The sequence below is a fragment of the Mirounga angustirostris genome, unplaced genomic scaffold (genome assembly GCF_029215605.1).
Source record: "Mirounga angustirostris isolate CCGP_5_RB_7025 unplaced genomic scaffold, mMirAng1.0.hap1 SCAF_8, whole genome shotgun sequence".
NCBI lineage: Eukaryota > Metazoa > Chordata > Mammalia > Carnivora > Phocidae > Mirounga > Mirounga angustirostris.
In genome coordinates, this window is record NW_026991716.1 from 93,003,288 (window position 1) to 93,027,775 (window position 24,488).

The 24,488-nt window shown below is 47.3% G+C and overlaps 1 protein-coding gene across 5 annotated transcripts in view; it reads right to left on the reverse strand.

Annotated features, from left to right (window-relative positions):
• Positions 1–2,431: 2,431 nt before the first annotated feature.
• SCML4 (Scm polycomb group protein like 4) overlaps positions 2,432–24,488 on the reverse strand; it is a 137,470-nt gene continuing 115,413 nt past the window's right edge. For 2 of the 5 annotated variants that reach the window (XM_064597953.1, XM_064597952.1), the window contains 4 exons: positions 21,961–22,251; positions 16,193–16,243; positions 12,024–12,169; positions 2,433–9,456 (listed from right to left, as the gene is read on the reverse strand). In XM_064597953.1, coding sequence (XP_064454023.1) covers positions 9,331–9,456; positions 12,024–12,169; positions 16,193–16,243; positions 21,961–22,251 — 614 coding nt within the window. In that variant the 3' untranslated portion in view covers positions 2,433–9,330. The other 3 variants (XR_010413720.1, XM_045865266.3, XM_064597954.1) reach the window with 3 other exon arrangements.

Here is a 24,488-nt window from a genome sequence, read left to right on the forward strand (position 1 = left end):
AAACGCTGTAATCAACCAATGTCTATAAAATGGAAATATTTGCTATATAAAGCAACGGATCTTTCAACATTTCTGGAGGATGAGATGAGAGGAGCTCATTTTTGTTTTTTAAACCTCAAGTGATCAAAGGTATAGCTGGAAGATGACAGCAAATTAAATACTGTGGTTTTGAATATGATGGATAATAAAAGAAATTAAAGTCCTTCAAATTCTCACACTTAGGCACAAACACTTTCAGGTTCTGTGGTGGAAACAAGTTTGACTTCTAGGAAGACCTTGAGGGTGTGTGATTGTGCTGGATAAAGGCCAGGAATAGAGCATCCCCTTTTCAGAATTTTGCTGCCTTTCTCTCTCTTCTAAACCACATTTTCCTTTGAGAAATATATCATTGTCTTTCCCTACCCAGACTTACTATTGCACACTTCTCAGCAGACTTGTGAATGTCTAAAAACAAAACCTTACCCCAGAATGCTTTTGAGATAGGTCATCCTGCCTCATCTTTGATCCGGGCTGGCCCTCCTCGTTTACACTGAGGCACTGGACTGGCTTTGGTCATGGGGGGTGCAGTCAGTGTTAAGTGGGTCTGGACAAAGCTACATGTTCCATAAAGAACTGTGGAACGATCGGAATTGCTACTGGATGTCAGAGTGACCCATGCAGATTGCAGGAGGCAGCGTGGCTGGGAGAAACAACTCATGCTTTTCAAGAGGTATGTCAGATTGTCTCCAGGTCACTTGGCTCTTGACCTTCAGGACTGAATGAGGAGGAATCCCTAGACGGTTGGGCATTTGGGCCTGTGCTTAAGGAAGGTTGATGAATTGTATCAGGGAGATGTCTGGGTGAGTCACAGAATGAAGCATTTAAAAAGGATAGGACTCAAATGAAAATAAAAATAAAAGGAACGGGATTCTTGTCCCCAAACTCAAGGACAGACTGAGAGGGCTAGACCTTGAGAAATGGAAAGATCAAGTGGAGATCAGGTCGGGAACATGACAGAGCTGAGGAATGCTGTGGGTGGGTAATGAGAGGACAGTGGAAGGCAGGCAAGGGTCAGGACTGCTGGACCAGGGAGGGAAGAGACTAACTGTTAGTTCTTTATTTCTCTCTCCACCCCCGTCTCCTTCCCAAAAAGCATTTGAACTAGTGGAATGGAGAAAAACAGAAAGGAGTAAACAAAGAATTACAGAGGAAGGAAGGAAGGAAGGAAGGGAGGGAGGGAGGGAGGGAGGGAGGGAGGGAGGGGGGAAAGAAGGAAGGGAAGGAAGTTAGGAAGGGAAGGAAGAGAAAGAAAAAAAGAAAGAAAGGGTAGAAACAAATGAGAAAGGATGGCAAAATCATGCTTAGGTGGCTTTGAGGAAGAGTTATGGGCCCATGAGAGAAGAGTATAAGAAAGTATCTAGATGAGGTCAGACAGGGAGAGAAGCAGAAGCTACAAGTCATAAAACACGAGAGTGAGGAGCCAGCAGCCGCACTGATCTTTGCTGAGAGTAACTACTGTCACTGCCTTTAAAGGTCACTTGGATGCCCCTTCCTTTTCCTGCTGAGGAGATGGGGCTACGGGGTGGGTAATGCAGAGAGTCGTTTCTTTTGCACTGCCCCATCATCTGCCCTCACAGAGTTATGTGGGACGCAGGGGAGATGACATGGAGAAGGTCCTACACTGGAGATGAGCTGTCCAGGTGTTCCTATTGCTTCTTCCTCCCAATTCCTCTGGATTTGGGGGCTCTAGGTATAAAAACAGGGTCTGTATACTTGCATATACTCACGATATACTGAGGTTACCATGCCCAAAGATACAGCGAGATTACTTTAAAATGAACATGGTGGATGTTATACATCCCGATGATGCTGCCCTTCAAAGCTGTCTATGCATTGCAGCTCCTTATACCAATGCCTGCCTAATATATTTAAGTTGAGAAATGAATTGTGGCTGTTCTTGCTCGAAGTTTTGGACCAACTGAGGAAACACACAAGGAAAAGACAAACTAATGAGTATGGAGAGATGCCTTTTAAAATCTCAAATGGATTACCGGACACCACCCCAGTGGCTTTGGCTTGTTCTGAAAAGAAAAAAACATCCACTCCCAAGGGACGATGGTACGCTTCCAACCACACTTTGAAAGGAAAGTGTTCTGGCTTCTAAAGATGACCCCAGAAGAGATGAACTAAAAAATATCTGGGCAGTGATAACATCCTTGGAATACGTGCCCAGGCTTTTAAAGGTGATTTCCTTGAAGGTGGAACACTAAATTTTGGTGTGGTTATGAAAAAAAAAAAAAAAAATTGGTCCTATGATTGTTTTACATAACCACTTGGGAAAAGAGAGAAGTCCCAGATATTTCTGAATCTGCTCTCAAGGACGGAGATGGGTAAAGCATGGCAGAGGACAGGGGAAGGTTCTCTTCTATGCATCTCCTACAGGCTGTGTCTTCTCGAACAGGCTTGCTGCATCCGCATGTATGACAGAGTGGCTTGTGCGGGAGGCCCAGTTTGGCGGACTTGCCCTCTCCAAGGTGAGTGAGGTTCTGGAAGTGCGGGGGGTCATGGAAAGAACTTACCTTCCTGTGCAAGTTTACCCATAGATGGAAACTCTCATTTGTGAGAGGTGTCACAGATTGTGAAGGAGGAGGAAAAGATGTTTTAAAAGTAAAGCTGTAAATACTACTCTCTAATGCTTGCAATAGACCACAAGGCCAATCGGAATGTGAGATCTTAAGACAAAGGGAGGCAAGTGAAATGCAAGTCGGTGACTGCAGAGGTTGGGAGAGCCAGGAAATAAAAGGCCACATGCTCTGCTTTGGCAATTCTCCTTTCAATAAAGATAATGGGGTTCAAAGAGAAATTAGTGGCTTTTTGACAAAAATATGAAAACTGGTCACACGTGTTCATTTAGTTCATTAACAAGGTGCCTTTTTTATGGCAAGTGCTATGAAAGGTGCTAGCTAATATCTACTTTTTCCAAGCACCGAGATTTAAGTATTTTTATAGAGAATCTGCTCCATAATCCAGAATTTTATGTAAGTAAGCTACATAAACTCCATGTTTTATTTAGTTTGGGGTCTGATTTCTAAATCATTGCTAGATAGTTCTTCTGATTAAGACAAAATGTCCCAGAAAGCAAAATCTCCCTTTGCGATCCCTCTCAAACATCCCCCAATTCCCACTTCTGGTTGCATGAACTCACAAATACACACTCACTCGTGAATGCACATACAAGCACGAAATGTAACTTGGGCCTGGGGTCATAACTGTGTCACTCTTTCATACCGTCAGGGCAGACCATGTTTATTTTTCTATCATCGATTATAACTTATTTTTATCTAAACTAAAGCTTTCTTAGTTCATCATATCACTAATGAGTACAATTAAGAGATAGGCCCTCAGCATCTCATAGCATTTTCTTCACAGTTAATGAAGTGCATGGTCTTACAGATCCATTCACACAATCCATCCACTCCTCTCCTGCCCACGTGCTCAGGTAACTCACATGCCTATGTGACCACAGCCAGATTCACAGCTGCACTGAAGATTCTCCCAGGACCCCCTTTTGTGCATGTGTGAGGCCACAAGAATTTCGCTAGTTCTTCATGACAGGGCTGATGAATCTGAGGGCCATGACCTAGCTAAGTTCTACATTTATATAAAGTGTCTGCCCCCTATCCTCATGTAGCAGAGCTGGGATCTACTTGCCAATGTCGATTTGGATTTAGGTGCGGTTTACTGCATGGGCGAGCTCTGTTAAAAAGAGAAAGATTGCAGAGTTGGCTTCATCTCAAACGTCTGTGTGTGATTCACAGACATCTGTGTCTCCCTGAGAAATAACTTTTTCATAACCAGAGCTGTCCAACAGAGAAACAAGCCACTTCCTATGGGAGTGAACTCCCCCTAATGGGAAGTAGTCGGGCACAGCTGTTTCTCAGGGCTGTGGGGAAGGCCATCTAGCACTGGGTGGGGAGGCAGAGCCTTCCTGAGATTTGGGGATGCTACATTTATGATGGAGGTGGCGTCCAGTCACACGGGTGACGGGGAAAGGGCACTCCATTAGGGTCTGCTCTTGCACGGTGAGCTGTTCGGAAAAGCAAGGCACCAGGTGGGTTCCAAAGTAGGATCTAACGGAAGACGTTTGTGTTGGCCTTTTGAGTCAAGCATCGGTGCGTGGAATGAGCTCTAAGGCTCAGATAATACGGTGGAACGACAGAGCAGAGCGTGGTGGGCTGGCAGCCCAGAGCAAGTCTGAGTGGTATACGGAGACCCTTTGGACAGAGAGATGCTGCAGTCCCCACACTGGCTGACGTCGTCACTATTTGATCACCTGCTGAGCCACCTCTTCGCCTTTGGATGTGTCTCCACTCCTCTCCTGCCCACATGCTCTTAATATCGACTCCGGGTATGGCATCCTCACCTGGTGGAAGGCGTCATTCTTAAGTTCTGCTTTCTGCTCTTCCCCTGGAGGAACTCAAGCTCAGTGCTAAGTGAGGAGAACCGCCCTCAGGCTCTGTATGTAGGATTTGAAAAGCACAGGTCTGGGGGCCTGCTTGAGGAAGCAGGGAGTGAAGAAGAGCAAATCTCCCTCTAAAAATGTGCTTTTGCCCAGAACTGTTTCTAAGTTAGGGGAATTTCCTGAAGTCTGAGAGAGCCAGAGTGAACGTTCTTCTTAAGTACAGCGTTTTGGTGAAGTCCATGTGTGATAATACCACTGTAACCACAAAGGAATTTACCACAGGAAATATCCCAGCTGTTGCTTATTAGCATTAGAACAAATTACACAAAGCAAATTGTTAGCAGATATGTTTCCATAATATTTAACTGGTGGCAATAAATAAGAGAGATTCTCCTTCAAGTAAACGTTAGACTTTCAAAAATCCAGCTTCCAGTTGTCCACGAAGGAATCGTCTTCGATTGGGGTAACCACTGGAGGGAAGGACTCCTTGGAAGCTGGGGCTCGCAGGGCTCTTCCCTGGACAGCACAGCCCGAAGTGGTGCTGGAAGCTGAGTGGCTGTGAGTGCAGCGGGGCGTCGGCCCTGGGGTGACATCACAAGATGGAAACCGGAATGGCGGCATCTCTAGACGTCTGACCATCTGCGGGATTCACCTCTGGGCTTCTCAAGTGGCCTTCTCATGCCACCGGGCATAGGGGACATAGCAAGACCACAGCAGAGCTGGGCAACCACTCGGTTCTTGGAGTGTGTTTATAACAAAAAATAAACCACATCCACCGACAGGCTTTCTTTCAGGCCTTAACAAAACATTGCAGCTTTACAAAGTTCATCTAGTCCCTCACCATCCCATGTCTTGTTATCAGAGGTTAGAAAAAAAGGTGAGTCCAATCTCTTCATCCTGTCACCCCTCTAGGGAAGAGCTGAAGAAGTGCCCTGTCAGAGCATTTGTCACCTGCTCACACGTACGAAAACCTGGCTGGGTAGAAATAAAGCAGAATACTTCCATCTTTCAAGACCTTCCGGCAGTGACTAAACTCCAGTCCTTGGTCACCTCCGGGCATTTCCAGTTATCTCCAGAGAGATGACAAATTTCTCCTCAAGCAATCTCAAAAAATCATTTAAAAAATGACTTTAATTTTAAAAAGTAAGAAAGATTCCATACAGCACATAAATACAAAAATAGGTTATTGCAGCTTCAGGGGTTGGGATTGTGAGAGGAGGTGCTCTTTCATCGTTTTCCTAAGAAATTTATAGTTGTGTCTTCCTTCTCTCACCGGTTTCCTTCTCAAGCAAACCAACCTTAGCTCAGGACTCCTTCCCAATAGATTTAAATAGCGTCTTTGGTTCTCCTGAGGAGCTCTTCGCTCCTTCCTGATCAAAGGGGAAAAACCTTGGCCGCGCTGCTGAAGAGAAATGGTGGGAGCCTGGTGAACTCTCTGGTGGGCACTAAACAAGGCGCTCAAGACGTCTGTTCCCTGCCCCGCGGCTCCCCGCCCTGGGGGGGCGCTAGGCAGCACCTGAGGGAGGCCGGCCCAGAGCCCGGCACCGTCCCCAGCGGCCTCCAGGGCGCACCCTGCTGGCAGGAAAGGGGATACCTCGTCCCAACCGCCGAGAGCGGGTTCTGCCTCCCAAGTTCCAAACTGGGGAGGCATTTTTTTTTTTTTTAAGATTTTATTTATTCATAAGAGACAGAGAGAGAGAGAGAGGCAGAGGGAGAAGCAGGCTTCCCACTGAGTAGGGAGCCCGATGCGGGACTCGATCCCAGGACCCTGGGATCATGACCTGAGCCGAAGGCAGACGCTTAACCATCTGAGCCACCCAGGCGCCCTGGGGAGGCATTTTAAACCAAGCAAAGCGAATAGCTGACACGCTCTCAGCCTCTTCCTTAGGCTCTTCCAACCACTGTGTTAGGGGACACACACACACACACACACACACACACACACCCTACATCTTTTACCTGAAGTCTTCACAAAGGGATTCATGTACTTATGAAATATTTAAAATGAATTTAGGCAATAGAATTGTCTCTAGATTTTTTTTTTAAGTGTTTAACAGAAACGGGTGATTGGAAATGTCTGGACACGAACACACACACCCACACACTCTAATTTGGAATTATGCAAAACTATATCATTATTCACCACAACCTGAAACACAGCTACCGCAGTGGAATAACAAGTACCGTATCCTTACAAGGGTGAGGCTCCCAAAATAAGCTCACATTTGGACGAGAGTGACACACATGGCCTGACTCTTGAAGGTCCATTTAGAAGAAATGGCCTGGCATGTTTTACATTTGCTGAGCTATTTAGCTGCCTGGTTTGACAAGATGTTTGAAAGGGGTGAAAATTAATTATAATTGCAGTATTGCTACAATAATTTTGTTGGCTAATTGCATTTCAGTGCAAAAACAGGCAAGGAGGAATTTCCTCCCTGGGTTATTTTCTGATATGGCAGATTCATTTTAAGAGTAATGAGATTTTTAAAAAGTCAAACCTTAAATATCATGGCTTCAGCAATCTGTCCTGCTTAAAGTTTAATGCAAAATGAGATCGCACCTCCGTGAGAGCAGTTACACGTGAACATGGATCCAGTTTTCTCCTAGACTTGAGATGAGAAAAATCTCTCTCCCCTGGAAACTACTCAAAGTATCTCTTTGACATTGTTTGGGGATGATTTTAATTTGGGAGCACCAATGTTCATGCCTTTGTAGTGAGAGAGGCACTGGTGAGGGTGGGAAGGAAGTTTTGAAAGTCAACGAGGTATATGTTGATGAAAGAGGCATGACCAGTTTCAGAGGACTGAGCAAAAAACAGCCGATGGGCTGTCGTGGGGTTTTCTAGATCTCACTATTTTCACACTGGCAGTTCTGAATACATAAACTAGCCGTGGCCTTTTGAGGGGACTGATCTAACTCCAGACCATCCATGAGCACTCATAATGAACAAACTTTGAGGGGCAGAGTCATTTTGTCACTTTAGAATCTTGGAAGACTCTGTCCCCGAGGCCTGATTCAAGGTAGGATTGTCAGGTGCTGAAAGCAACAGACACTAAGCCCTTCAGCAACCTGATGACTCAAGCTCAGGTCGGTAAGCAGGGGTAGGATGTGGCCCTCCTTCCCATCTCTGTCATGCTTTAAGTCCAGCCACCATTTGTGTGCCTAAAAAAGGATTTTGCTAGGATGTGCTTTCTCAAATATTGCTCGTCAAAGTGGGTCTAACAGCATGGCATGGAATCTTCCTTATGGTCTTCCTCCAAGTTCTAACTGATTTACAGAAGATCAGTATGCAAATCTAGCCTGGTTGGCCTCAAGGCTGCACAGCTCCTGTCCCGCACAAGGGCACCCAGTTGAGGGGGAGGGGGAGGAAATCCCCCCCTGCTCCGTTCATCACCTGAGACCCCCTGCTTGGCTGCATCCCCGGAGAAAGGTGTGCTTTTTCTAATTTGCATTTGGGCCAAGGGGGACCCTGAGTTTTCTTTGATCCTCGCCCTCCCAGAGATTGCAGAGTCTAGTATTCATCTCCTCATCTCTAACACTGTGGATGTTTTTAAGGAAGAGGATATGCCCATGGCAAAGGTGAATTCATTTTGAAAATGTGTTTCCTCTTCAGCAAGGGAGGACGAATAAAAGAAAGAGGGAAAGAGAGGAAGGAGAAGGATAAAAAGAATGGAGATGAGGTTGCCCTCTGCCTCGTAAACTGGGGACTTGTCCTTCCTTGGACACAGCTGCAAAGGGGTGAAAAATCGATTTTTTCCTATTACTCCACGGCGAGGAAGGAAAACCTATTTGTAAATGGAATTAAACCCAATAACAGCATGTCTGTGTATTTGTTGAGAACTAGAAAAATTAGCCAGCGGTACAACTACACAATCCAACAATGTAACAAGAAATCAACACTCTCCCATTTGAAAGCTTATCTGAGACACTTTTCTAAATTTTTTAAAGAAACACCCATGGGCTAAACGTCACTAAGACTCTTCAACGTGCCAACACATCAACACCCCAGTAAGGACTCTGAAAGGGAAGGAACTCCAAAGCCCCATCTGGGAAGAACGTACTTCCAAATTTTTGCCTTTGCTGCTTGGGCATCTCAGTCAGTCAATAATGACTGGATATGAACTAGAACGTTCTAGAAGATAGTTTCTTCCCCAAGTTGCAATCTGTGGTGCTGACTGTGGAAGAAATTCTCCATGTCTGTGTGCTAGATCTTGTTCACAGAGACCCTAACCCGACCACTGAGTACTAAATCAGCAGGCTGCCGCTGGGAGGGTCCTGAAACTTCATTAGCAGTCTGCCCTCTAGTGGGACAACACAGTACTTCGGATAACTAGGAATAGAAAAAGATTTTTTTCTTCTCTTTCAGAGAGCAAAAGAATTCAAGTTTTCCAGATAGTGCAAGGTGAGGAGGCATGTTTCCTCAGAAGACAGCTTCCAGAGCTGAATTAAGCAAGGCTCACAATGACAGGTCCCTGGGGCAGAGTTAAAGACAGGTGGTGCTATGGTGGAGTCCCTGTAGAGACAAAGGTCTTTCTTCTCACATCCTTGGAACCCTCCATGGTTCTCCGTGGGCTATAGCATTGGGTTCCCTGATCTCTCATCATAAAAATAGGACCCATTCTCAGAACAACCAACCTATAAAAATGCTAAAATAATAGGCTTTTCCATTATTTTTTTTGGCAAATCATTAACACAGAGGAGCCTTTCAAAAGGGCCATGTTGAATTTTTTTTAAAGGCAGAGATGCACAAGTTTTATAAAAAGACCCAGTCTTTGTGGCTGTTATTTTTCAGGAGAGAATCCATTTTGTGATGGTGCTGGATGTTGGTAAGGCAGAAGATGATCTTGAGACCTGTTGTCTGGACTTCGCTTCTATCTTTGTAAAAACCTTCAGAATTTGGCTTGCTTCAGTTTATCAATATGGTAGCAGAGTTTCAGCGCGGGTCCCAGTTTCAGACCCAAGTACTTCATGATCATATCGCTCTTCAGCAACAAGAGTGCATTGCCATCAATCTCCTGGTGGAACAGGATCAGAAACAAGAAAATCCAGAAGATGGTCAGATTTATCAAACAGTGGCTACGGTTAACAGAGGGTCAGGGGATGAGGTAAGGGAATATGGATTCACTCAGGCACACATTCTCTTAGTCCCAAGGCAATATCTTCTTTTAAAAAATAAAGCAAACAAATACTGTGTTCCTCTTCCCATAATCTCCCTGAGGTCATACGACACACTGGATTTTTCATATTCCTGCTCCCGATTGAAGGAACAAAACATAAACCCCAGTTATGTTCCCAATATGCCCCCTGTGATGTTTATCTCCTTATCTGCTTTAGGGCTAAAGGAGCAAAAAGTTTGCAATGGACTTAACGTTTGTGTTCCTCACCCAAATTCAAATGTTGCAATGCTACCCACCCCCCATGTGACGGTATTTGAAGGTGGGGGTTAGGCCAAACTAGAAGGCAGGTCAGCCTGAGTTCAAGCCCCAGGCCGATGTGATGGTATTTAGAGGTGGGAACTTTGGGAGGTCATGAGGTCATGAAGGTGGAGCCCTCAGGAATAGGATTAGTATCCTTCTACAGCAAGATGGCAGTCTGCAACACAGAAGGAGGCTTCCCACCCTGATCTTGGACTTCCAGCCTCCAGAGCTGAGGAATACATTGCTCTTGTTCATAAGCCAGCCGGTCTACGGCCCTTTGTTATAGTAGCCTGAACAGACTAAGACAAAGTGTCATCCATCAGCTGGACCCTGAAACTAGCAATGACCCTTCCATTTCAGGTGCTGGTATGAGGCCTTGGTATTCTTTCCATCACCCTAATCTCTTGTTTCTTTTCTTGGTAAGCCCACCGACCTTGAGCTGATTACCAAATTGCTAATTGCACTTGATGAGGGATTTCAGGTGTTTGGCCCTGTTAATAATACCAGGTGGCATACAACTAAATAATGCACCTGCTTCATCTCAGGGTTTAGCACAATGAACTACTAAGGGGATGCCAGCCCCTTGAGGTCGTGGTATCATTCCCATTTGTCTCTGAAAATGGTGACCCTCCAGAACACATGTTCGATTCATGAACCTAGTAAGGCTCGGTTTCCTCACTCACCCATACTGTTATTTTCAGGTCACAAGAGACAAAGATAGTTTGGGTGCTCAGGTCAGGGGAAGAGGCAGTTACAGGACTCCTACAACTATGTGAGGGCCCCCCTGCCCCTCTCATGCATCTAGCCAGCCAGCCAGAAGCACCCACTTTGTATCACTCACTCTCTGTGTCGTTGGCAAAATGGCAGAGTGGGCAAATCTCATCTGTGAGCCTAATCTTCTCTCTTCCCCCCACCTCCTAGACTTCCACCATCCCCTACCACTCTGGAAGACAGCCAGACTCTTCCCACTCAGATCCGTCTCAACGTAACCCTCTCTGGGGTCCTTGTTCTCAAGGCTCCCCTGTCCAGTGACATCAGATATATCACTAATGAAATGTGAGGGTCTGGTTAGAGGAGTCTCCCCAGATCTGAGAACATGGTTTCTATGACAGAATCACCAAATAAAAGTAAGAGACAGGAGGAGGAATCATGGTAACTGTGGTAGGCCAGAATGACGCTCCCTCGCTTCCCCCCCCCCAAGATGTCTACGTCCTGCTCCCTGAAGCTGGGAGTATGTTAGGTTACCTGGCAAAAGGCAATTAAGGTTGCTAATGAGCTGGCTTTAAAATAGGGGGAATACCCTGGATTACCGGGTGGGACAGACAGTGTAATCACCAGGATCCTTAAAAGTGGAAGAAGAAATCAGAAGAGAGAACCGGAGTTGGCAGCCTGGGAAGGACTCGCCTGATGCTGCTGGATTTGAGGACAAGGGCCGAGCCATACAGGGCCAAGAAATGAGGGTGGATCCCGATGTGGGAAAAGGCAGGGAAACGAATTTTCCCTCGAGTTTCCAGAAAGCAATTGTCATCCCTGCAGACGCCTTGACCTCAACCCACTGAGACCCTGGTCAGACTTGTGACCCACTGAACTGGAAGATGATAAGTCTGTGTTGTTCTAAGCTAGATGTTCGTGGTAACTGGTGACAGCAGTAAATGGAAACCTGGCAGAGTAAGCTGGGCAGATGCAGTATTAATTACTACCTACCTACTTCTTTTTTCATTTACCATCTTTATATATTTCAGATTCTCCTAGTTTTGTGAATACGTGTGAACGAAGGCTAGCTACAAGCCAGGCACCGTGCTGAACACCTGACGGGCGTCTTCTCATCGAATCCTCCAAGCAGCTTAGGAATCTGTGCTATTACAGTTCGCCTGGCATATTGTACGTGTGCTATAAATGTCGAATGACCAGCCAGACGGATGGATGGGCAGGAAAACAGGCACTCCTAATAAAGGCCAAAACGAGGGAACAGATGGGACAAATATCCCTTCTTAAAAACAAAACTATGTGGTTGTTCTGCTCTGAGAAGCCTGTGGCTCCATCTGGCCTCCCCAGCGCTTAGTTTAGCCCACCCCCTTCTGCAGTCCCGGGGCTGCCTGACCCTCAGCCTTCGTGCAGCCCTCCCCCCCCCACCCACTCCGGGGCCGGGCCCACCCTGCGCCTACGTGCTTTCTGAAGAGCTCCACGTGCGGACCCAGAGCCTGCGGGTCAGCGTCTTTCACGAACCAGACCACATCCTCCACAGTCCAGGTGCACGGGTTCCTGCTCCTCGGCCGCCTGGTGTCCTGCCCGTCGGGGGAAGGGCTCGAGGCTGGATGGGTGGGCACAGAGAAGAGCATGAGACACGGGGACGAGGGCCTCCCCGCCTCCCCGGTGCCGCCTGCTCCCACCTGGCCCGAGTGACCTTCTGCGCCAGAGGAAGGCTGGGAGTGGCCGCTCGCCTCGGGAGCCTGGAGCACGGGGAGGCCACTCCCGGAGGCAGAGCCTTCCATCCGTGCACAAGTCCTCTGTTCTCCCAGGGAGTAACGTGTTAGAAAATGGATCTCCTTCAACAGGCTGCGATTCTGATCCACGCTTGAGTTTTAAAAACCCCTCCTGCTCAGCTTTGTGTCAGAGCCCCTGGCCTCCCGTAGCCGGGTCCTTGGTGACCTGAGAAAGCTGGCTAAGATCAGTGTCCCTGTGGGCCCCTCCTGCGCTGGGGGGCAGGAACAAATGCAGCTCCTCCCTGCCTCCCCGGGGACACCGTGACCATAGAGAAGTGGCCGAGCTGAGGTGCATTTGGGTCCTTATTCGTGGTCTCTGCCACCCATGCTTGGAACCCCTGTCTGTGAGGGCCCCGAGCAGAAAGGAGAGGTGGTCTTGCCACTCCAGGCGTGCCCTGAGTGCCTTCACCACCCCCTGCTCTTCAGAGCACGTGCTCCAATCTACCCCTCAGCCTGGGAACCCCTTGACAGCCAAGGGCCTACTCCTGTGCCTGGTGCGTAGCTGGTCCTTGAACAACGATGACCGCAGGAGTTGCACTGTTGCATCCGGGAGTCTCCCGCATGGCAGGTTAAAGCTCATCCTCCTTCCCCTGCACCAGCTTCTCCCCCCGCCCCTCAGGTTTCTGAAACCACAGTGATGTCTCTGCTTCTACCTCTATCTCTAGCATTCCTTATTCGCTCCCCACATGAATTATTCTAAAGCTCTTAGAAGGAAGCCTCTCACACAGGATCCTCCCTTCCATCCTGCTTCCCCTAGCTGGGAACCTTTTACCCAAACCCCTGCAAAGGTTTTCTATGGGCGTCCTTGCCCTGGGATCTCTTCCTTCAAGAGCAAAACTGTCTACTGCCTCAACGCTTTCCCCAGACCCAGCTCTGTCTGTGCCCCCTTGTGAATGTCCCTTGCCTACTATGCACGGACTCCAGAGTCCACAGTCTAGCTCAAGGTCAAGGACTCTCTTTGGTCTTAATAATATCTTTCCTTCTGAGACAGAGGGGAAGAGCTTTGGTGCCAGAGAGACCTAGGGACAAATTCTGGAGCCGTCCATTCTGGAGTCAGCTCATTGGCTGTAAAATGGCAACGCTGTCCTCCAGGAAGGGCATGTGTCAGGACTGAAATGGGATCAGGCCCAGCCCTAGAGGCTACTGTGCATCAGGTGCTCCCCAGAGGGAAGGAGGCACCCTGCCTGCCTCCACTGCCCTCCTGCACACTCCCATCCGGGCACGCCGACCAAGTGTCTCCCCAGCTTCCCTTCTCCGTCTTTAGCCGGTGCTTTCTGCTTTCCTCTAGAAGCATTTACCCTCCCCTTTCCATAGACGTTCCACAAGCCATCAAAGCCCAGGCAGACCCTTCCCAGGCAGTGTGTCTGTGTCCTGCCATCTGGATGTCCCCTTCCTCGGCTTTTAACCCCCACACCTTTGTTCTAAGATGCTTTCCACAATTGCCTTATGCTGCAGGTATGCGTGTCTGTAACCTCCACTTAGGTTTAAGTTTCTTGAGGATGATCATTTTCATTCATTTTCATTTTCATCCCCTACCCCATTCATTCCGTAAACATCTACTGAGCGTCTCTTCTGTACCAGGTCCGGGGCAAAGTGATTGGTGAAAAACAGGATCCTCTCATTACAGGGTTTATAATCATTGGCTCCTCTCCAATTCTAAGTAAATGTGTTTGTAAATATGGGCGCAATATACTTTGTAGAAACAGTATAAATAACTCATACAAAAGCCTTGAGCAGGTAATTCTTAATCCTATTTTCAGGCCTGAAGAAAGCAGAGGCTCTGAACAATGAAGTGGTTTCCCTACAGAATAATTCTACGTCCAGAAGCCTCGGCTTCTATTTCCCTCCTCCAGCCCCAGGGTGCGGTGGTTCCTGCTCCTTTCTTGCTCCTCTTTTTAATGTGCTTGAGAAGGAAGGGCACAGTTCTCCATTAGTGCTGAGCGAAGTACAGCATCGCATTTCCACGTCTGCCCTAAAATCATAATGGTTTGCTTGAGAATTGGATTTACTTTGAGATTTCCCCTGCCTTTTCCTTGCTGGACCTGGAAGGGTCCCCTAAGGTGGGTTGGCACGGGGCATTTTGCTGGGAAACTGTTAATGCACCCTGGAGCCATCTGAATGCCGATGCATGCTTATTAGAGATGATTTCACTGCATTTAAAGACATCTGCACTCAACATGGGGACGAGGAATCACGGAAATCACGGAAATCGCATTCGCCTTGGAATCCGCCCCATCGGAGCTTCGGCACTAATCGGGGTGATAATAGATGCTCTGATTACAAAGGCTGGAAGTCTTTCGGTGCCAAGAATGATTTTAGAGTGTTCTGAGCAGAGGTCAAATCGAGTTTCCTGTATCTGACAGGAAGGGAGAATACCAGACCGATTCAGGGCAGCATCCCGGGGAGCCTAAGCTCCTTGAGCAAGGTCAGGGCACCAGTTTGCCAGGGGCCGCGGCGGGGGTGGGGGGGCAGGTTAAGCAAGAGGGGCAGGCTTGTCTTTATGAGGAGGCTCTCCAGGTGATGGCTGTGGACGGAGGCAGCCCAGTTGGAAAGCGGCTCCGCTCCCGGTGCCCGGTGCTTGCTGTGGGCATTTTTCACTCTTCCAGGATGGAACGGCAGCAGCCGGGCCTGGCTTGGGAGCCTCTCCGAGGGGACCTCTCAGCCATACAAGACAGAGAGCAGCAGAAAGCCTGTCACACCTTGGGAGTTGCTCAAGATCCAAAGCACATAAACTCGCTGTAGAAGGAAGAGAAATGGAACTTTCCAGTGGCAGGTTTGTAAAGCGTTTGCAGTGGTGTGTGCTCACAAGATAATAAATACGCCAGGCCCCTCCAGTGGCTGTGAAGGTGTCAGGAAGACAGATGGGTCCGGCCTGACACAGCCAGGCCAGGCAGAGGTCACTGGACAGCAGTGAGACATGACGGATGTGAAGAGAATCTTGCTCTTAAAGGACGAGGGTATGTGAAGTGCTCACCAAACGCCTTTCTGGGAAGGCAGCATTCTCCAGCTCAGGGAACTTTGTGTATGTCATGTGCCTTCACTGGAGCTGCCAGAGACAGAGAAGAGTGACACCCAGCTGCGAATGGATGTGTAACTAAAGATGGCGCTGGTTGTTTCTAAGGTTGAGCTCACACGCACCAGGAACAGAATGCCCCCGAGTCAGTGCTTAGAGCAACCCCAGGCACTGTCACAGCCTAGGTCCTTGCACTGCTGTCTGTGAGTCTCTGTGTCTCACATGTGCCCACAACCACACACATAATCTCCTTTTGCTCATTCATAATTCAAAGAAAATTTTTTAGCTAACAGTAGAGCCATGTGGAAAAATGGAATGAGCAATGAGCTGGGAGTCAAAAATCCCTACCACCCACCAGCTATGTAAGCATCTTTGTGCTTCCCAGGTGTGAAATGAGGGAGTTGGAGTTGGAGGGAATCTCTAAGGTTCCATCTCTGCTGCCGTTTTGGTCCCTTTTGGCCACAGGCTGTCACGCACAACACCAAGGGAGTTACCCTCTCACGTATCAGAGAGCCTCATCAGTGTGTCCACATGCAGAACACACTGACTGAAGAGCCAACAGCCAGGCGTGTAGCCCTGTCCAGGCCCTGATCATTCCCAGTGGGCTTCGGTTTCCTCATCTTGTTTCTCAAGAGTATTGTAAGAATCAAGTGAGTATGTGGCCTTGGGCTGGAGCCTGATGAAAAGCATCTTGAAGGGAAGCCCATGAGTCTCCAAAAGGGACCTCTCCAAAAAGTGTCCTTCCTCAGGCTGCCTGTGAGGCCCCTTGGCCCTCTCAGCCTCTCTAGCAGCTGGATCTGGGTTGGGAGGGATGGGGGTGAAGGCAAGGGGACAGTACCTGTGTTCTCAGCTCCTGCTGGTGATCTGGTCCCTGTAGAATGCATCCTTCCTAGAAATGAGGCCATGCAGAGTGTATGAGGTGCCCAGGCTAGCTGGGCAACATCAGATGGTTTAAAACAGTGTTGTTTTCATTATTTCTATTGTAAGAATTTTCAAGACTCTATGAGGTGACAAAGATAGGAGATAGAAGAGAGCCTGACTAATCCTCAAATTTTAATCAGGTTTTTTTTTTTTTTCCTAAAGATTTATTTATTCATTTTAGAGAGAGAGTGTGTGTGCAGGGCTGGGGGTGGGGGAGAGGCAGAGGGGAAGCAGACTTCCTACTGAGCAGGGAGCCCGGGACACACAGGGCTTGACACGGGGCTCAATCTGCGGACCAGGAGATCAGGACCTGAGCTGAAACCAAGAATCCATGCTTAACCAACCGAGCCACTCAGGCGCCCCTCGGGTTTTTTCTTTATTCCTTCAAGACCAGCTGACGTGCTGTATGAGAAGAGAGGATGCCTGTAGAGACAAGGAGAGACCACAGGCCTGAAATGAGGCCAAATTGGGCTGGATCCTTCTCTACCACCACAGACACTGTGACCTCTGGGCAAGCAACCTGACCTCTGCTGGGAAGCTTCCAGCCACTCCTTCTCTCCACTGCCCCTCCCCAGTCAACTCCTGCTTCCCTGTCTGGCTGGCTCCACTGTCACTTCCCAGGGAAGCCTTTCCCATCTGCCTGGAGTAGGCTCAGTGACTCCCCCCTAGCCCATTCTCTCAGAGCGTCCATACTTTTCCTTTGGAGCAATAGTCACAGTTGTCATTAAATTTGTGCAATATTGTTAATGTTTGTCTCTGTGGAATTGCACACTGTCGGAGAACAGGGCCCCCATGTGTCTTGCTCACAGCTCCATCCTTAGACCTGAGAGGAGCCCGCAGCATAGTATGCTCAATAAGTATCTGCTGGCTGAGCAAACTCTCTCTGAGTCTTAGTTGCCTCACCTGTCAAACACCTACCGTGTTGTGAGGATTAAATGGGATAATGTGAAGCATTAAACAGTAAGGAATTAATCAAAAGGTAGTTGCTCTTCTTCTAATTGTTATTATATGTCATCCTATAGTGGCCAATAGATTTGTCTTCCTAAAGTCCATGCCCGTCAACTTACTTTCCTCTTCAGAAATGTCTGCTTCCCACAGACTAAAGCCCAATCTGCCTGACATGGACCCCAAACCTCGCAGCGTGATTTCCCTCAGCATTTCTGAACAAGCTCTCTTCTTTCCCCAGAATGAATAAGCCCTTGCCATGCCTTCACTCACTTGAACCCCTTCACATACAGTGTGGGCCCCGTTCTCCTTTTTCTGACTGGGTGGTCTCTCTGTCTGTCACCCAACACCTCACCCAATGAAGGAAACTCTAATCCATGGGAAGCATTTGGGTAGTAAAAACAATGTCATATTTACTTCATTTATTGATTCTGAAGCTTGGACCAGTTGTGGTTGGGAATTCTATACCATGGCCTATTTAATGCAAAAGTTAGGAACCTTTTGTTATCTGAAAACTTTATAGCTCTTGGTGCTTATATCTAGGATGAGAGACAGGGAAGAGCTCACAAATTTGTAGTATCAGGAAAAAACAGGGAAATGTGAATACATCCCCTCAGAGCCCACTGGCAGAGGCCATAGGTACAAGATACCAAGACAGCAGGAGGCCAGGGTAAGTACTCATGGAGAGTACTAGAGAAAAGGCTGAGAAGTTTGTCACGTCATCCATCTCCACCCTCCTGCCTGCAGCCCCATGCAGTTTTCTGGCTTCTGTGTTTTAAACCATTTTGATTAGCACCGCAGGGGAAAAATCCATTTTTAGGTCCCTCTTAGGGTTTATGACTTGGGTCAAACCCTCCTAAAGAGGTAGTTTCTTAACACCAACTACTTACACTTGGGATGCAATTCCAGAGCAATAATGGAGCAGTTCTTTGGGCGGAGGGAAAACTTACCAAGCCTCCAGAGGTCCCACAGCAGGTGCCCAGACTGGCAGCCAGGTGACAAATGGGCAAGAGGCCAATGGTTTTCTCTCCTACTTTAATATACTGCCACTCAATTCAGCATGGCTTATCTCTATGGGTTCCAAATGTGTTTAACTGTGAAAACTTGGTTCAAGCAAAACATACGCAGAACCCCACTCTGCAAATGTGAAGAGGCCCTGGCTAAAGAGGGGGGCGTTGGAATCCTGTCTGTTCCCATTCTCTCTTCCCTCGCCCCTAGAACCTCAAAGGGACCCACTGAAGCCCACTGAACATAGTTTGAAAATGCCTGGGGTAATTTTGAAAGACGCAGGCTTCGGAGCCAGTTAGAGTAAAATCCTGGCTCCACACTTGAATGACCTTATCTTGATCTTCACTTTCTTTATCTGTACATTGTATATAATAATACCCACTATAATAATATGCACATACCATAATAATAAATTATAAAATATAACTTGTAGGAAGTCATAAATAATGTATGGAAAGTGTCTGGCTCATAGTAGGTGCTCAATAAATAGCTATTTAGTAAATGCCTCAAACAAGCAGGCCCCTTTTCTGGGACTGCGGAGGATTCAGAGATGAGCAAGGGACCTCACAAAGCTGAGGGTCTGGTTCCTACTATGGGACAGGAAGGAGGAAGTACTAGAGATGAGGGAACAAAGTGCTATGTAAGGAAATCGAGGGAATGAACATTTCTAATCGGGAGGTGTGGTTGAGACTGTCGGTCACCTCCCCAGTATCTTTTTTCCACTTCTTCCTTTGTAACAGAATCCCTGATCTCCAGCTGGGATCATGGTTGCTTAGAACGAAACCATATTTCCCAGTTTCCCTTGCAGCTGGTGGCCACGTGACTACATTCTGGCTAATGAGATGTAAGCAGAGTGGAACCCTGTTTCAGAGAGTCAGAGAGGTCAGCACTGCCCCCTGTCCCCTTATTCTCCCCACCCTCTTCCTCCACCTTGATGCTAGAATGAGCACAGCTGGCTGGCTTTCTGGTATCTGTGGTTCCATTTAGCATAGTGGTTAAAGGAATCTTTGGAGAATTCGAGAGTTAATGTACCTACAAAGGGTAAATACTTTTATTATTCTTCAGTGTAACACAGTGGCTCAACAATGAACTTCAGCTGCTACATCCTGCAGCAGCTGTACTCTGAGGAAGCTGGGGGGCTGTGTGATTTTTGAATATCCCACAGCCCAAAGGGGTCCTGCTAATTATGAACAACTCTGATTTGCTGGGTATCAAAGTTCTCACTAATATTTCTAAGTCATTGAAGGGACAGTCAGTGTTCAGGATACAGTTAGTGATTTGCTTGGAGTGGAAGGTAGCAAGCACTGGTGGGCTCCAGCGCTCTGATTTTACCCAACATCCTGAGAAGAAGTCCTGAGTGAGTGGGGCTCTCCCAGGGAGCAACCAGAGCTCTAAGGAGAGGGCTCTCTCCGAGCTGGTTCCGGGGGAGGGTCTGGGCCTCCCCTCAAAGCAGACTCCTCAGACAGCTAATTAGGGTATCATTCCAGGAGAACAAAGGGCTGGGGTGGAGATGAAAATGAAGGACAAGAGGGTTGTTGAAGCTGGGATGGAAGGACATTCCAGGATTCCTCTAAGAAGAGGCAACAAGGGACTAGGGGAGGGAAGCTACCTTGAGATCCCTTTGAGGGGGTCCAAGATTCCCCTCATATCCCCAAAATAGACTGGGATGGAGCAGACAATTCTTCAGCTAGTGCTAGAAGTTCTCTTCATCCAAATCATGCCTTCTTCTTACTGCTTGAATCCTACACATAAGACCTAGAGCCTGATACTCCACCACTTGAATGGAAGAGAGAGTAAATATCTCCTTTTGAAAAAGTGTTAACACTCTTAGGATTATGAGTCAATTCAATCAGGTGACGTCCTATGATCACTGCCCTGAGAAAACGGGAATTGGGTTGAGGAGAAGAGGTTGAGAGGAAGAGACACGTGAAGGGCAAAGGGACACCAAGATGAGGGGTTTGACAACCAGGGGCAACATTGGGGCACTGGCATCATGACAGGGGCACAGAGATAATGAACGTTTACTGAACTACTCTATACCAGATGTTACACAAACTCTGGGGATAAGCCTAGGAAACAGCTGGGGCCCCCTCATTTACTTTAAGATGTTGATTTGTGCCAGATCTTGTTCTCTTCTCTTGTTCTTAAAAATCAGGTGGAACAATGTCTCTCCTCTTTGGAAAATGGGCTCTGCCCGCTCAAATCTTCTGCCTGGCTGATGGCTCTATGTGACAATGTTGGGAAGTAGTCTGCAGGATGCCTTGACATTTGCCAAGAGCCCCCATGGCTGACGGATTCTGTGCTCTGCCCCTCAGAATTGCCTTTCCCTGTGTTTCCTGTCCACCTTTCTATCCTCAGCCAGGAGAGGCTTGTGTGGGACGGAGAGGGGAGGTCCTTCAGGGGAGCACGTGGAGGATGTTGGACCACCCAAAATAGCTCATCACTGTGGCTTCACAGGGCTACTGGTAGAGAGAGCTGCGGCTCAGAACAAAGATGTGGCTGGCCAGAGAAGACGGCCAACCCACTGGGAGGCTCCAGAGGGGCAAGATGAAGACTCCCTGACTCCTGGGCCCGGGGACTCTTCTCTTCAGCAGTTTTCAGGTACAGAGCTGCTGGGCTGTGATCTGTTGAGAGGTGGGCTCACATGATCTGCGACTGCTAATGTTTATTGAGTTCTTATCATGTCCTAGGTCTTGCATTAAATACACATATGAACTTATTCAACCTCCCAACAAACCTATGAGGTAGATGCTATTGTTATCATCCCAATTTTACAGGTGAGGAAACTGAGGTACAGAGCAGTTCAGACTTGCAAAAGGTCAGTCAGGAAGTGGTGGGTCCAGGATTCCGGCCCAGTGCGTCTGGCTCCACAGTCCCTGTGATTATCTACTATGCTCCACAGCCTTTGTTCATTAATGCAATACTGAAGCTTGAAAATGATTTTTAAAAACACATAATTCACAATGGATACCAAGCTGTCCCTAGAACGAGAGCACTTCCATGCATTGCATTCCGACAAGGTATCTTTAGTGGGTGAGGCAGAGACGGTATTACAACCAGCCCTGTGGAAATATCGAACTCTGCTTCTGTCCCTGTATTTGTATCCTGCAAATGTCACCCACTATGCAAAAGAAGACGCTTTACTGACATCTGTTCTTCTTTATCCTGGCACAGAGTTGATCTACACTTTCCAGATTCCCTTAGAGTTAAGTGTGGCAAAATGGCCAGCTCTTGCCAATGAAATGTGAGTGGAAGTGATGTGCATAATTTCCAGGCTCTAGGGAAGAGTGTGTGCCTTCCCTGCTTACTCTTTTCCTTTCTACCCGCTACGTGTTGGGGGCATGGAGGCCACAGGGGATAGCAGGACCACAAAATGGACAAAGCCTAAGTCCCTGAACTGGGATGCATCTACCAACTGGGAGCACCCACCTTGGACTCTTGAACAAAAAATAAATTTCTATTGCATTTGAGCCACTGTACATTTTGGAGTCTACTTACTCCTACAGCCTAGCCTACTCTAATATACCACTTTCTTTACTGTGGTCAGAGGTTGAAGTTAGCTGCCTTTAAGAACAACAAAAACCCATGAAAGTGCTTCTGATTTCCCAGTGTTCCCATGTTCGGACAGCACGGTTCCCCCCCACCCCACCCCCTTCCCCCTATATGCAGTGATCCCAGAGCAAGGGCCAAGTAGGTTAAAACACGGGGAAGCCAGAGCATGCATTACATTACCACGTCGGTTTCCTTCAAGAGAGGTCCCGTTTCTCTTGGGGCTGGAGCCTGGGGGCCTCAGCCCAGGTGCCAAGGGGCCTCCAGAGGACATGGGGCTGGAGCGGGGACCACTGGCAGTGGTGGCCAGGCCTCCCCCAAGATGGCCATCTCCAGAGTTCTGCCTCTTGCAGTACAGCGAGGAGGAGGTGGGCAAGGAGCCCCTGTGGCTAAAGGCAGAGGCGGAGGGGTCCACGCTGTAGTGGTTCATGCCTACAGGGTTCACCAGGCACTCCTCAGTGGTGGCTGTTTTTGCTGAGCAAGAAGGCAGGACAGAGAAGAAGAGATCAGAGAGCAAGTCAAGAGGCTACCTGACAGTCTTGGCAAATGCTTCCCCAGCAGCACGGGTGCCACTATCTGTGGGGATGAGAGATGGGGAAGAATGGACCCCACATCATAATCCCAAGTAGTTCACCTCTCAACAGACTGAGACACTTGCCTCACCAACAAAGCATACTATAGTAGGGACGGGAGATGTGCCCCTGTGTGTTCAGAGGAAAAAGTGATTATTTTGGTTATTGATGACTTGAAAGTAAAATTCAAAGGTCTTTCTCCTTCCATGCAGTCTCTACCAGCTTGTCTGAATCTCCCTGCTCTGTTTTCTCTTTGCCCACCAACACTGCCCTCCTCACCCGGCCTGGGATGCTTTAGAGAGATCAAGCAGGAGTCACAATGCCCCTGAGTTAAAGAAACAATTTGACCTGGATGGTCACACAAGGGCAACAGTGCTTCCTCCCCAACACTTTCAGTTCCAAACACATGAGGGTACTGCCCTTGCTCCAAAGCTAACAAACTGGGGACGCAAATGCTGATCTGGTCAACCCCAGGGTTCTCCCTATCAACTGCAGATGAGAGATAAAGAGCCAATCAAAAGTGCAGGGGGAGTAAAGGACCTAAAGAGTCAGCCAAACTCACCATCAGCTCCGCTTTGCCCAAGTAAATCATGACTTTCTACATTTTTAAAGCTCAACCTCAGCCTGTTGAACTCTGTCTGTGACCTATACCTATGGCCAAAAGGTGTGGGGTGTTTTGTTATATTTTTAAGGACAAAGTTTAGGGGAATTATGGGGATAGAAAGAGGAAGAAAAATATCTTAGGAATTCCTTCTCTTCAGTCCCTCCCATCCCAGACAAGATCGTATGTGCCTAGTCCCATCAGTAATCATGTCTATACCACATATGGTCAGAACAAATCTTGACATCCACAAAGAAAATGTGCTAGAGTAACAAAAACCAATGGCTCCTCCAAGGTTGGCAATGCGGAAACACATTTGAGGCCACAAGATCCAGATGTCTTCTTCATGAATGAATTCCTCCCATAATGTAGATAATTGAAAGATTAAGACTTGATTTTATTAGGGGAGCTATCAATTCTTTTCATAGATGGGGATAAATATGGAATTTGCCTGGAAATAAAAGCCATTGCATATGGGATGTCACTAAAGCAGTGCCTAGAGCAAAATTTATAGCTGTAAATACTTACATTTAAAAAGAAGAAAGATCTCAAATTGATAACCTAATCTTTCATGATAAGATAGTGGGGGGGGGGCGGTACAGAGAACAAACTACACCTGAAGCAAGCAGAAGGAAGGAAATAAAGATTAAAGCAGAAATTAAGTAAAGACTAGAAGAACAATGGGGAAAATCAATGCAACCTAAGCCAACCTTTTGAAAAAAATCAACAAAATTGACAAACTTTAGCTAGATTGGCCAAGGAAAAAAGAAAAGAGTTAAATTACGAGAATCAGAAATGAAAGAGATGACATTACTACCAATCTTATAGAAACAAAATGGATCATTAAAGGATACTATGGACAATCATATGCCAATAAATTAGGTAACTTAGTAACTGACAAATTACCAAAACTGACTCAAAAAAATACATAGACAATCTGAGTAAACCTATAACAAGTAAAGAGAATGAATTAGTAATCAAAAGCTACTCACAAAGAAATCCCAGGCCCAGATGGTTTCATGAGTAGATTCTACCAAGCATTTAAAGAAAAATTAAAACCAATTCTTTACAAGCAAATTAATACAAGGAAGGGGGGCGCCTGGGTGGCTCAGTTGGTTAAGCGACTGCCTTCGGCTCAGGTCATGATCCTGGAGTCCCGGGATCGAGTCCCGCATCGGGCTCCCTGCTCAGCGGGGAGCCTGCTTCTCCCTCTGACCCTCCCCCTTCTCATGCTCTCTCTATCTCATTCTCTCTCTCAAATAAATAAATAAAATCTTTAAAAAAAAATTAATACAAGGAAGGGATACTTCCCAACTCATTCTATGAGGCCACTATTACCCTGATACCAAAACCAGACAAAGGCATCTCAAGAACAGAAAACTACAGATTAATATTTCTTATAAATATGGATGCAAATATCCTCAACAAAATGCCAGCAGATCAAATCCAGTAACATATAACATGACTTATACACCATGACCAAGTAGCATTTATCCCAGGAAAGCAAGGTTGGTTTAACAGTCAAAAATCAATTAATG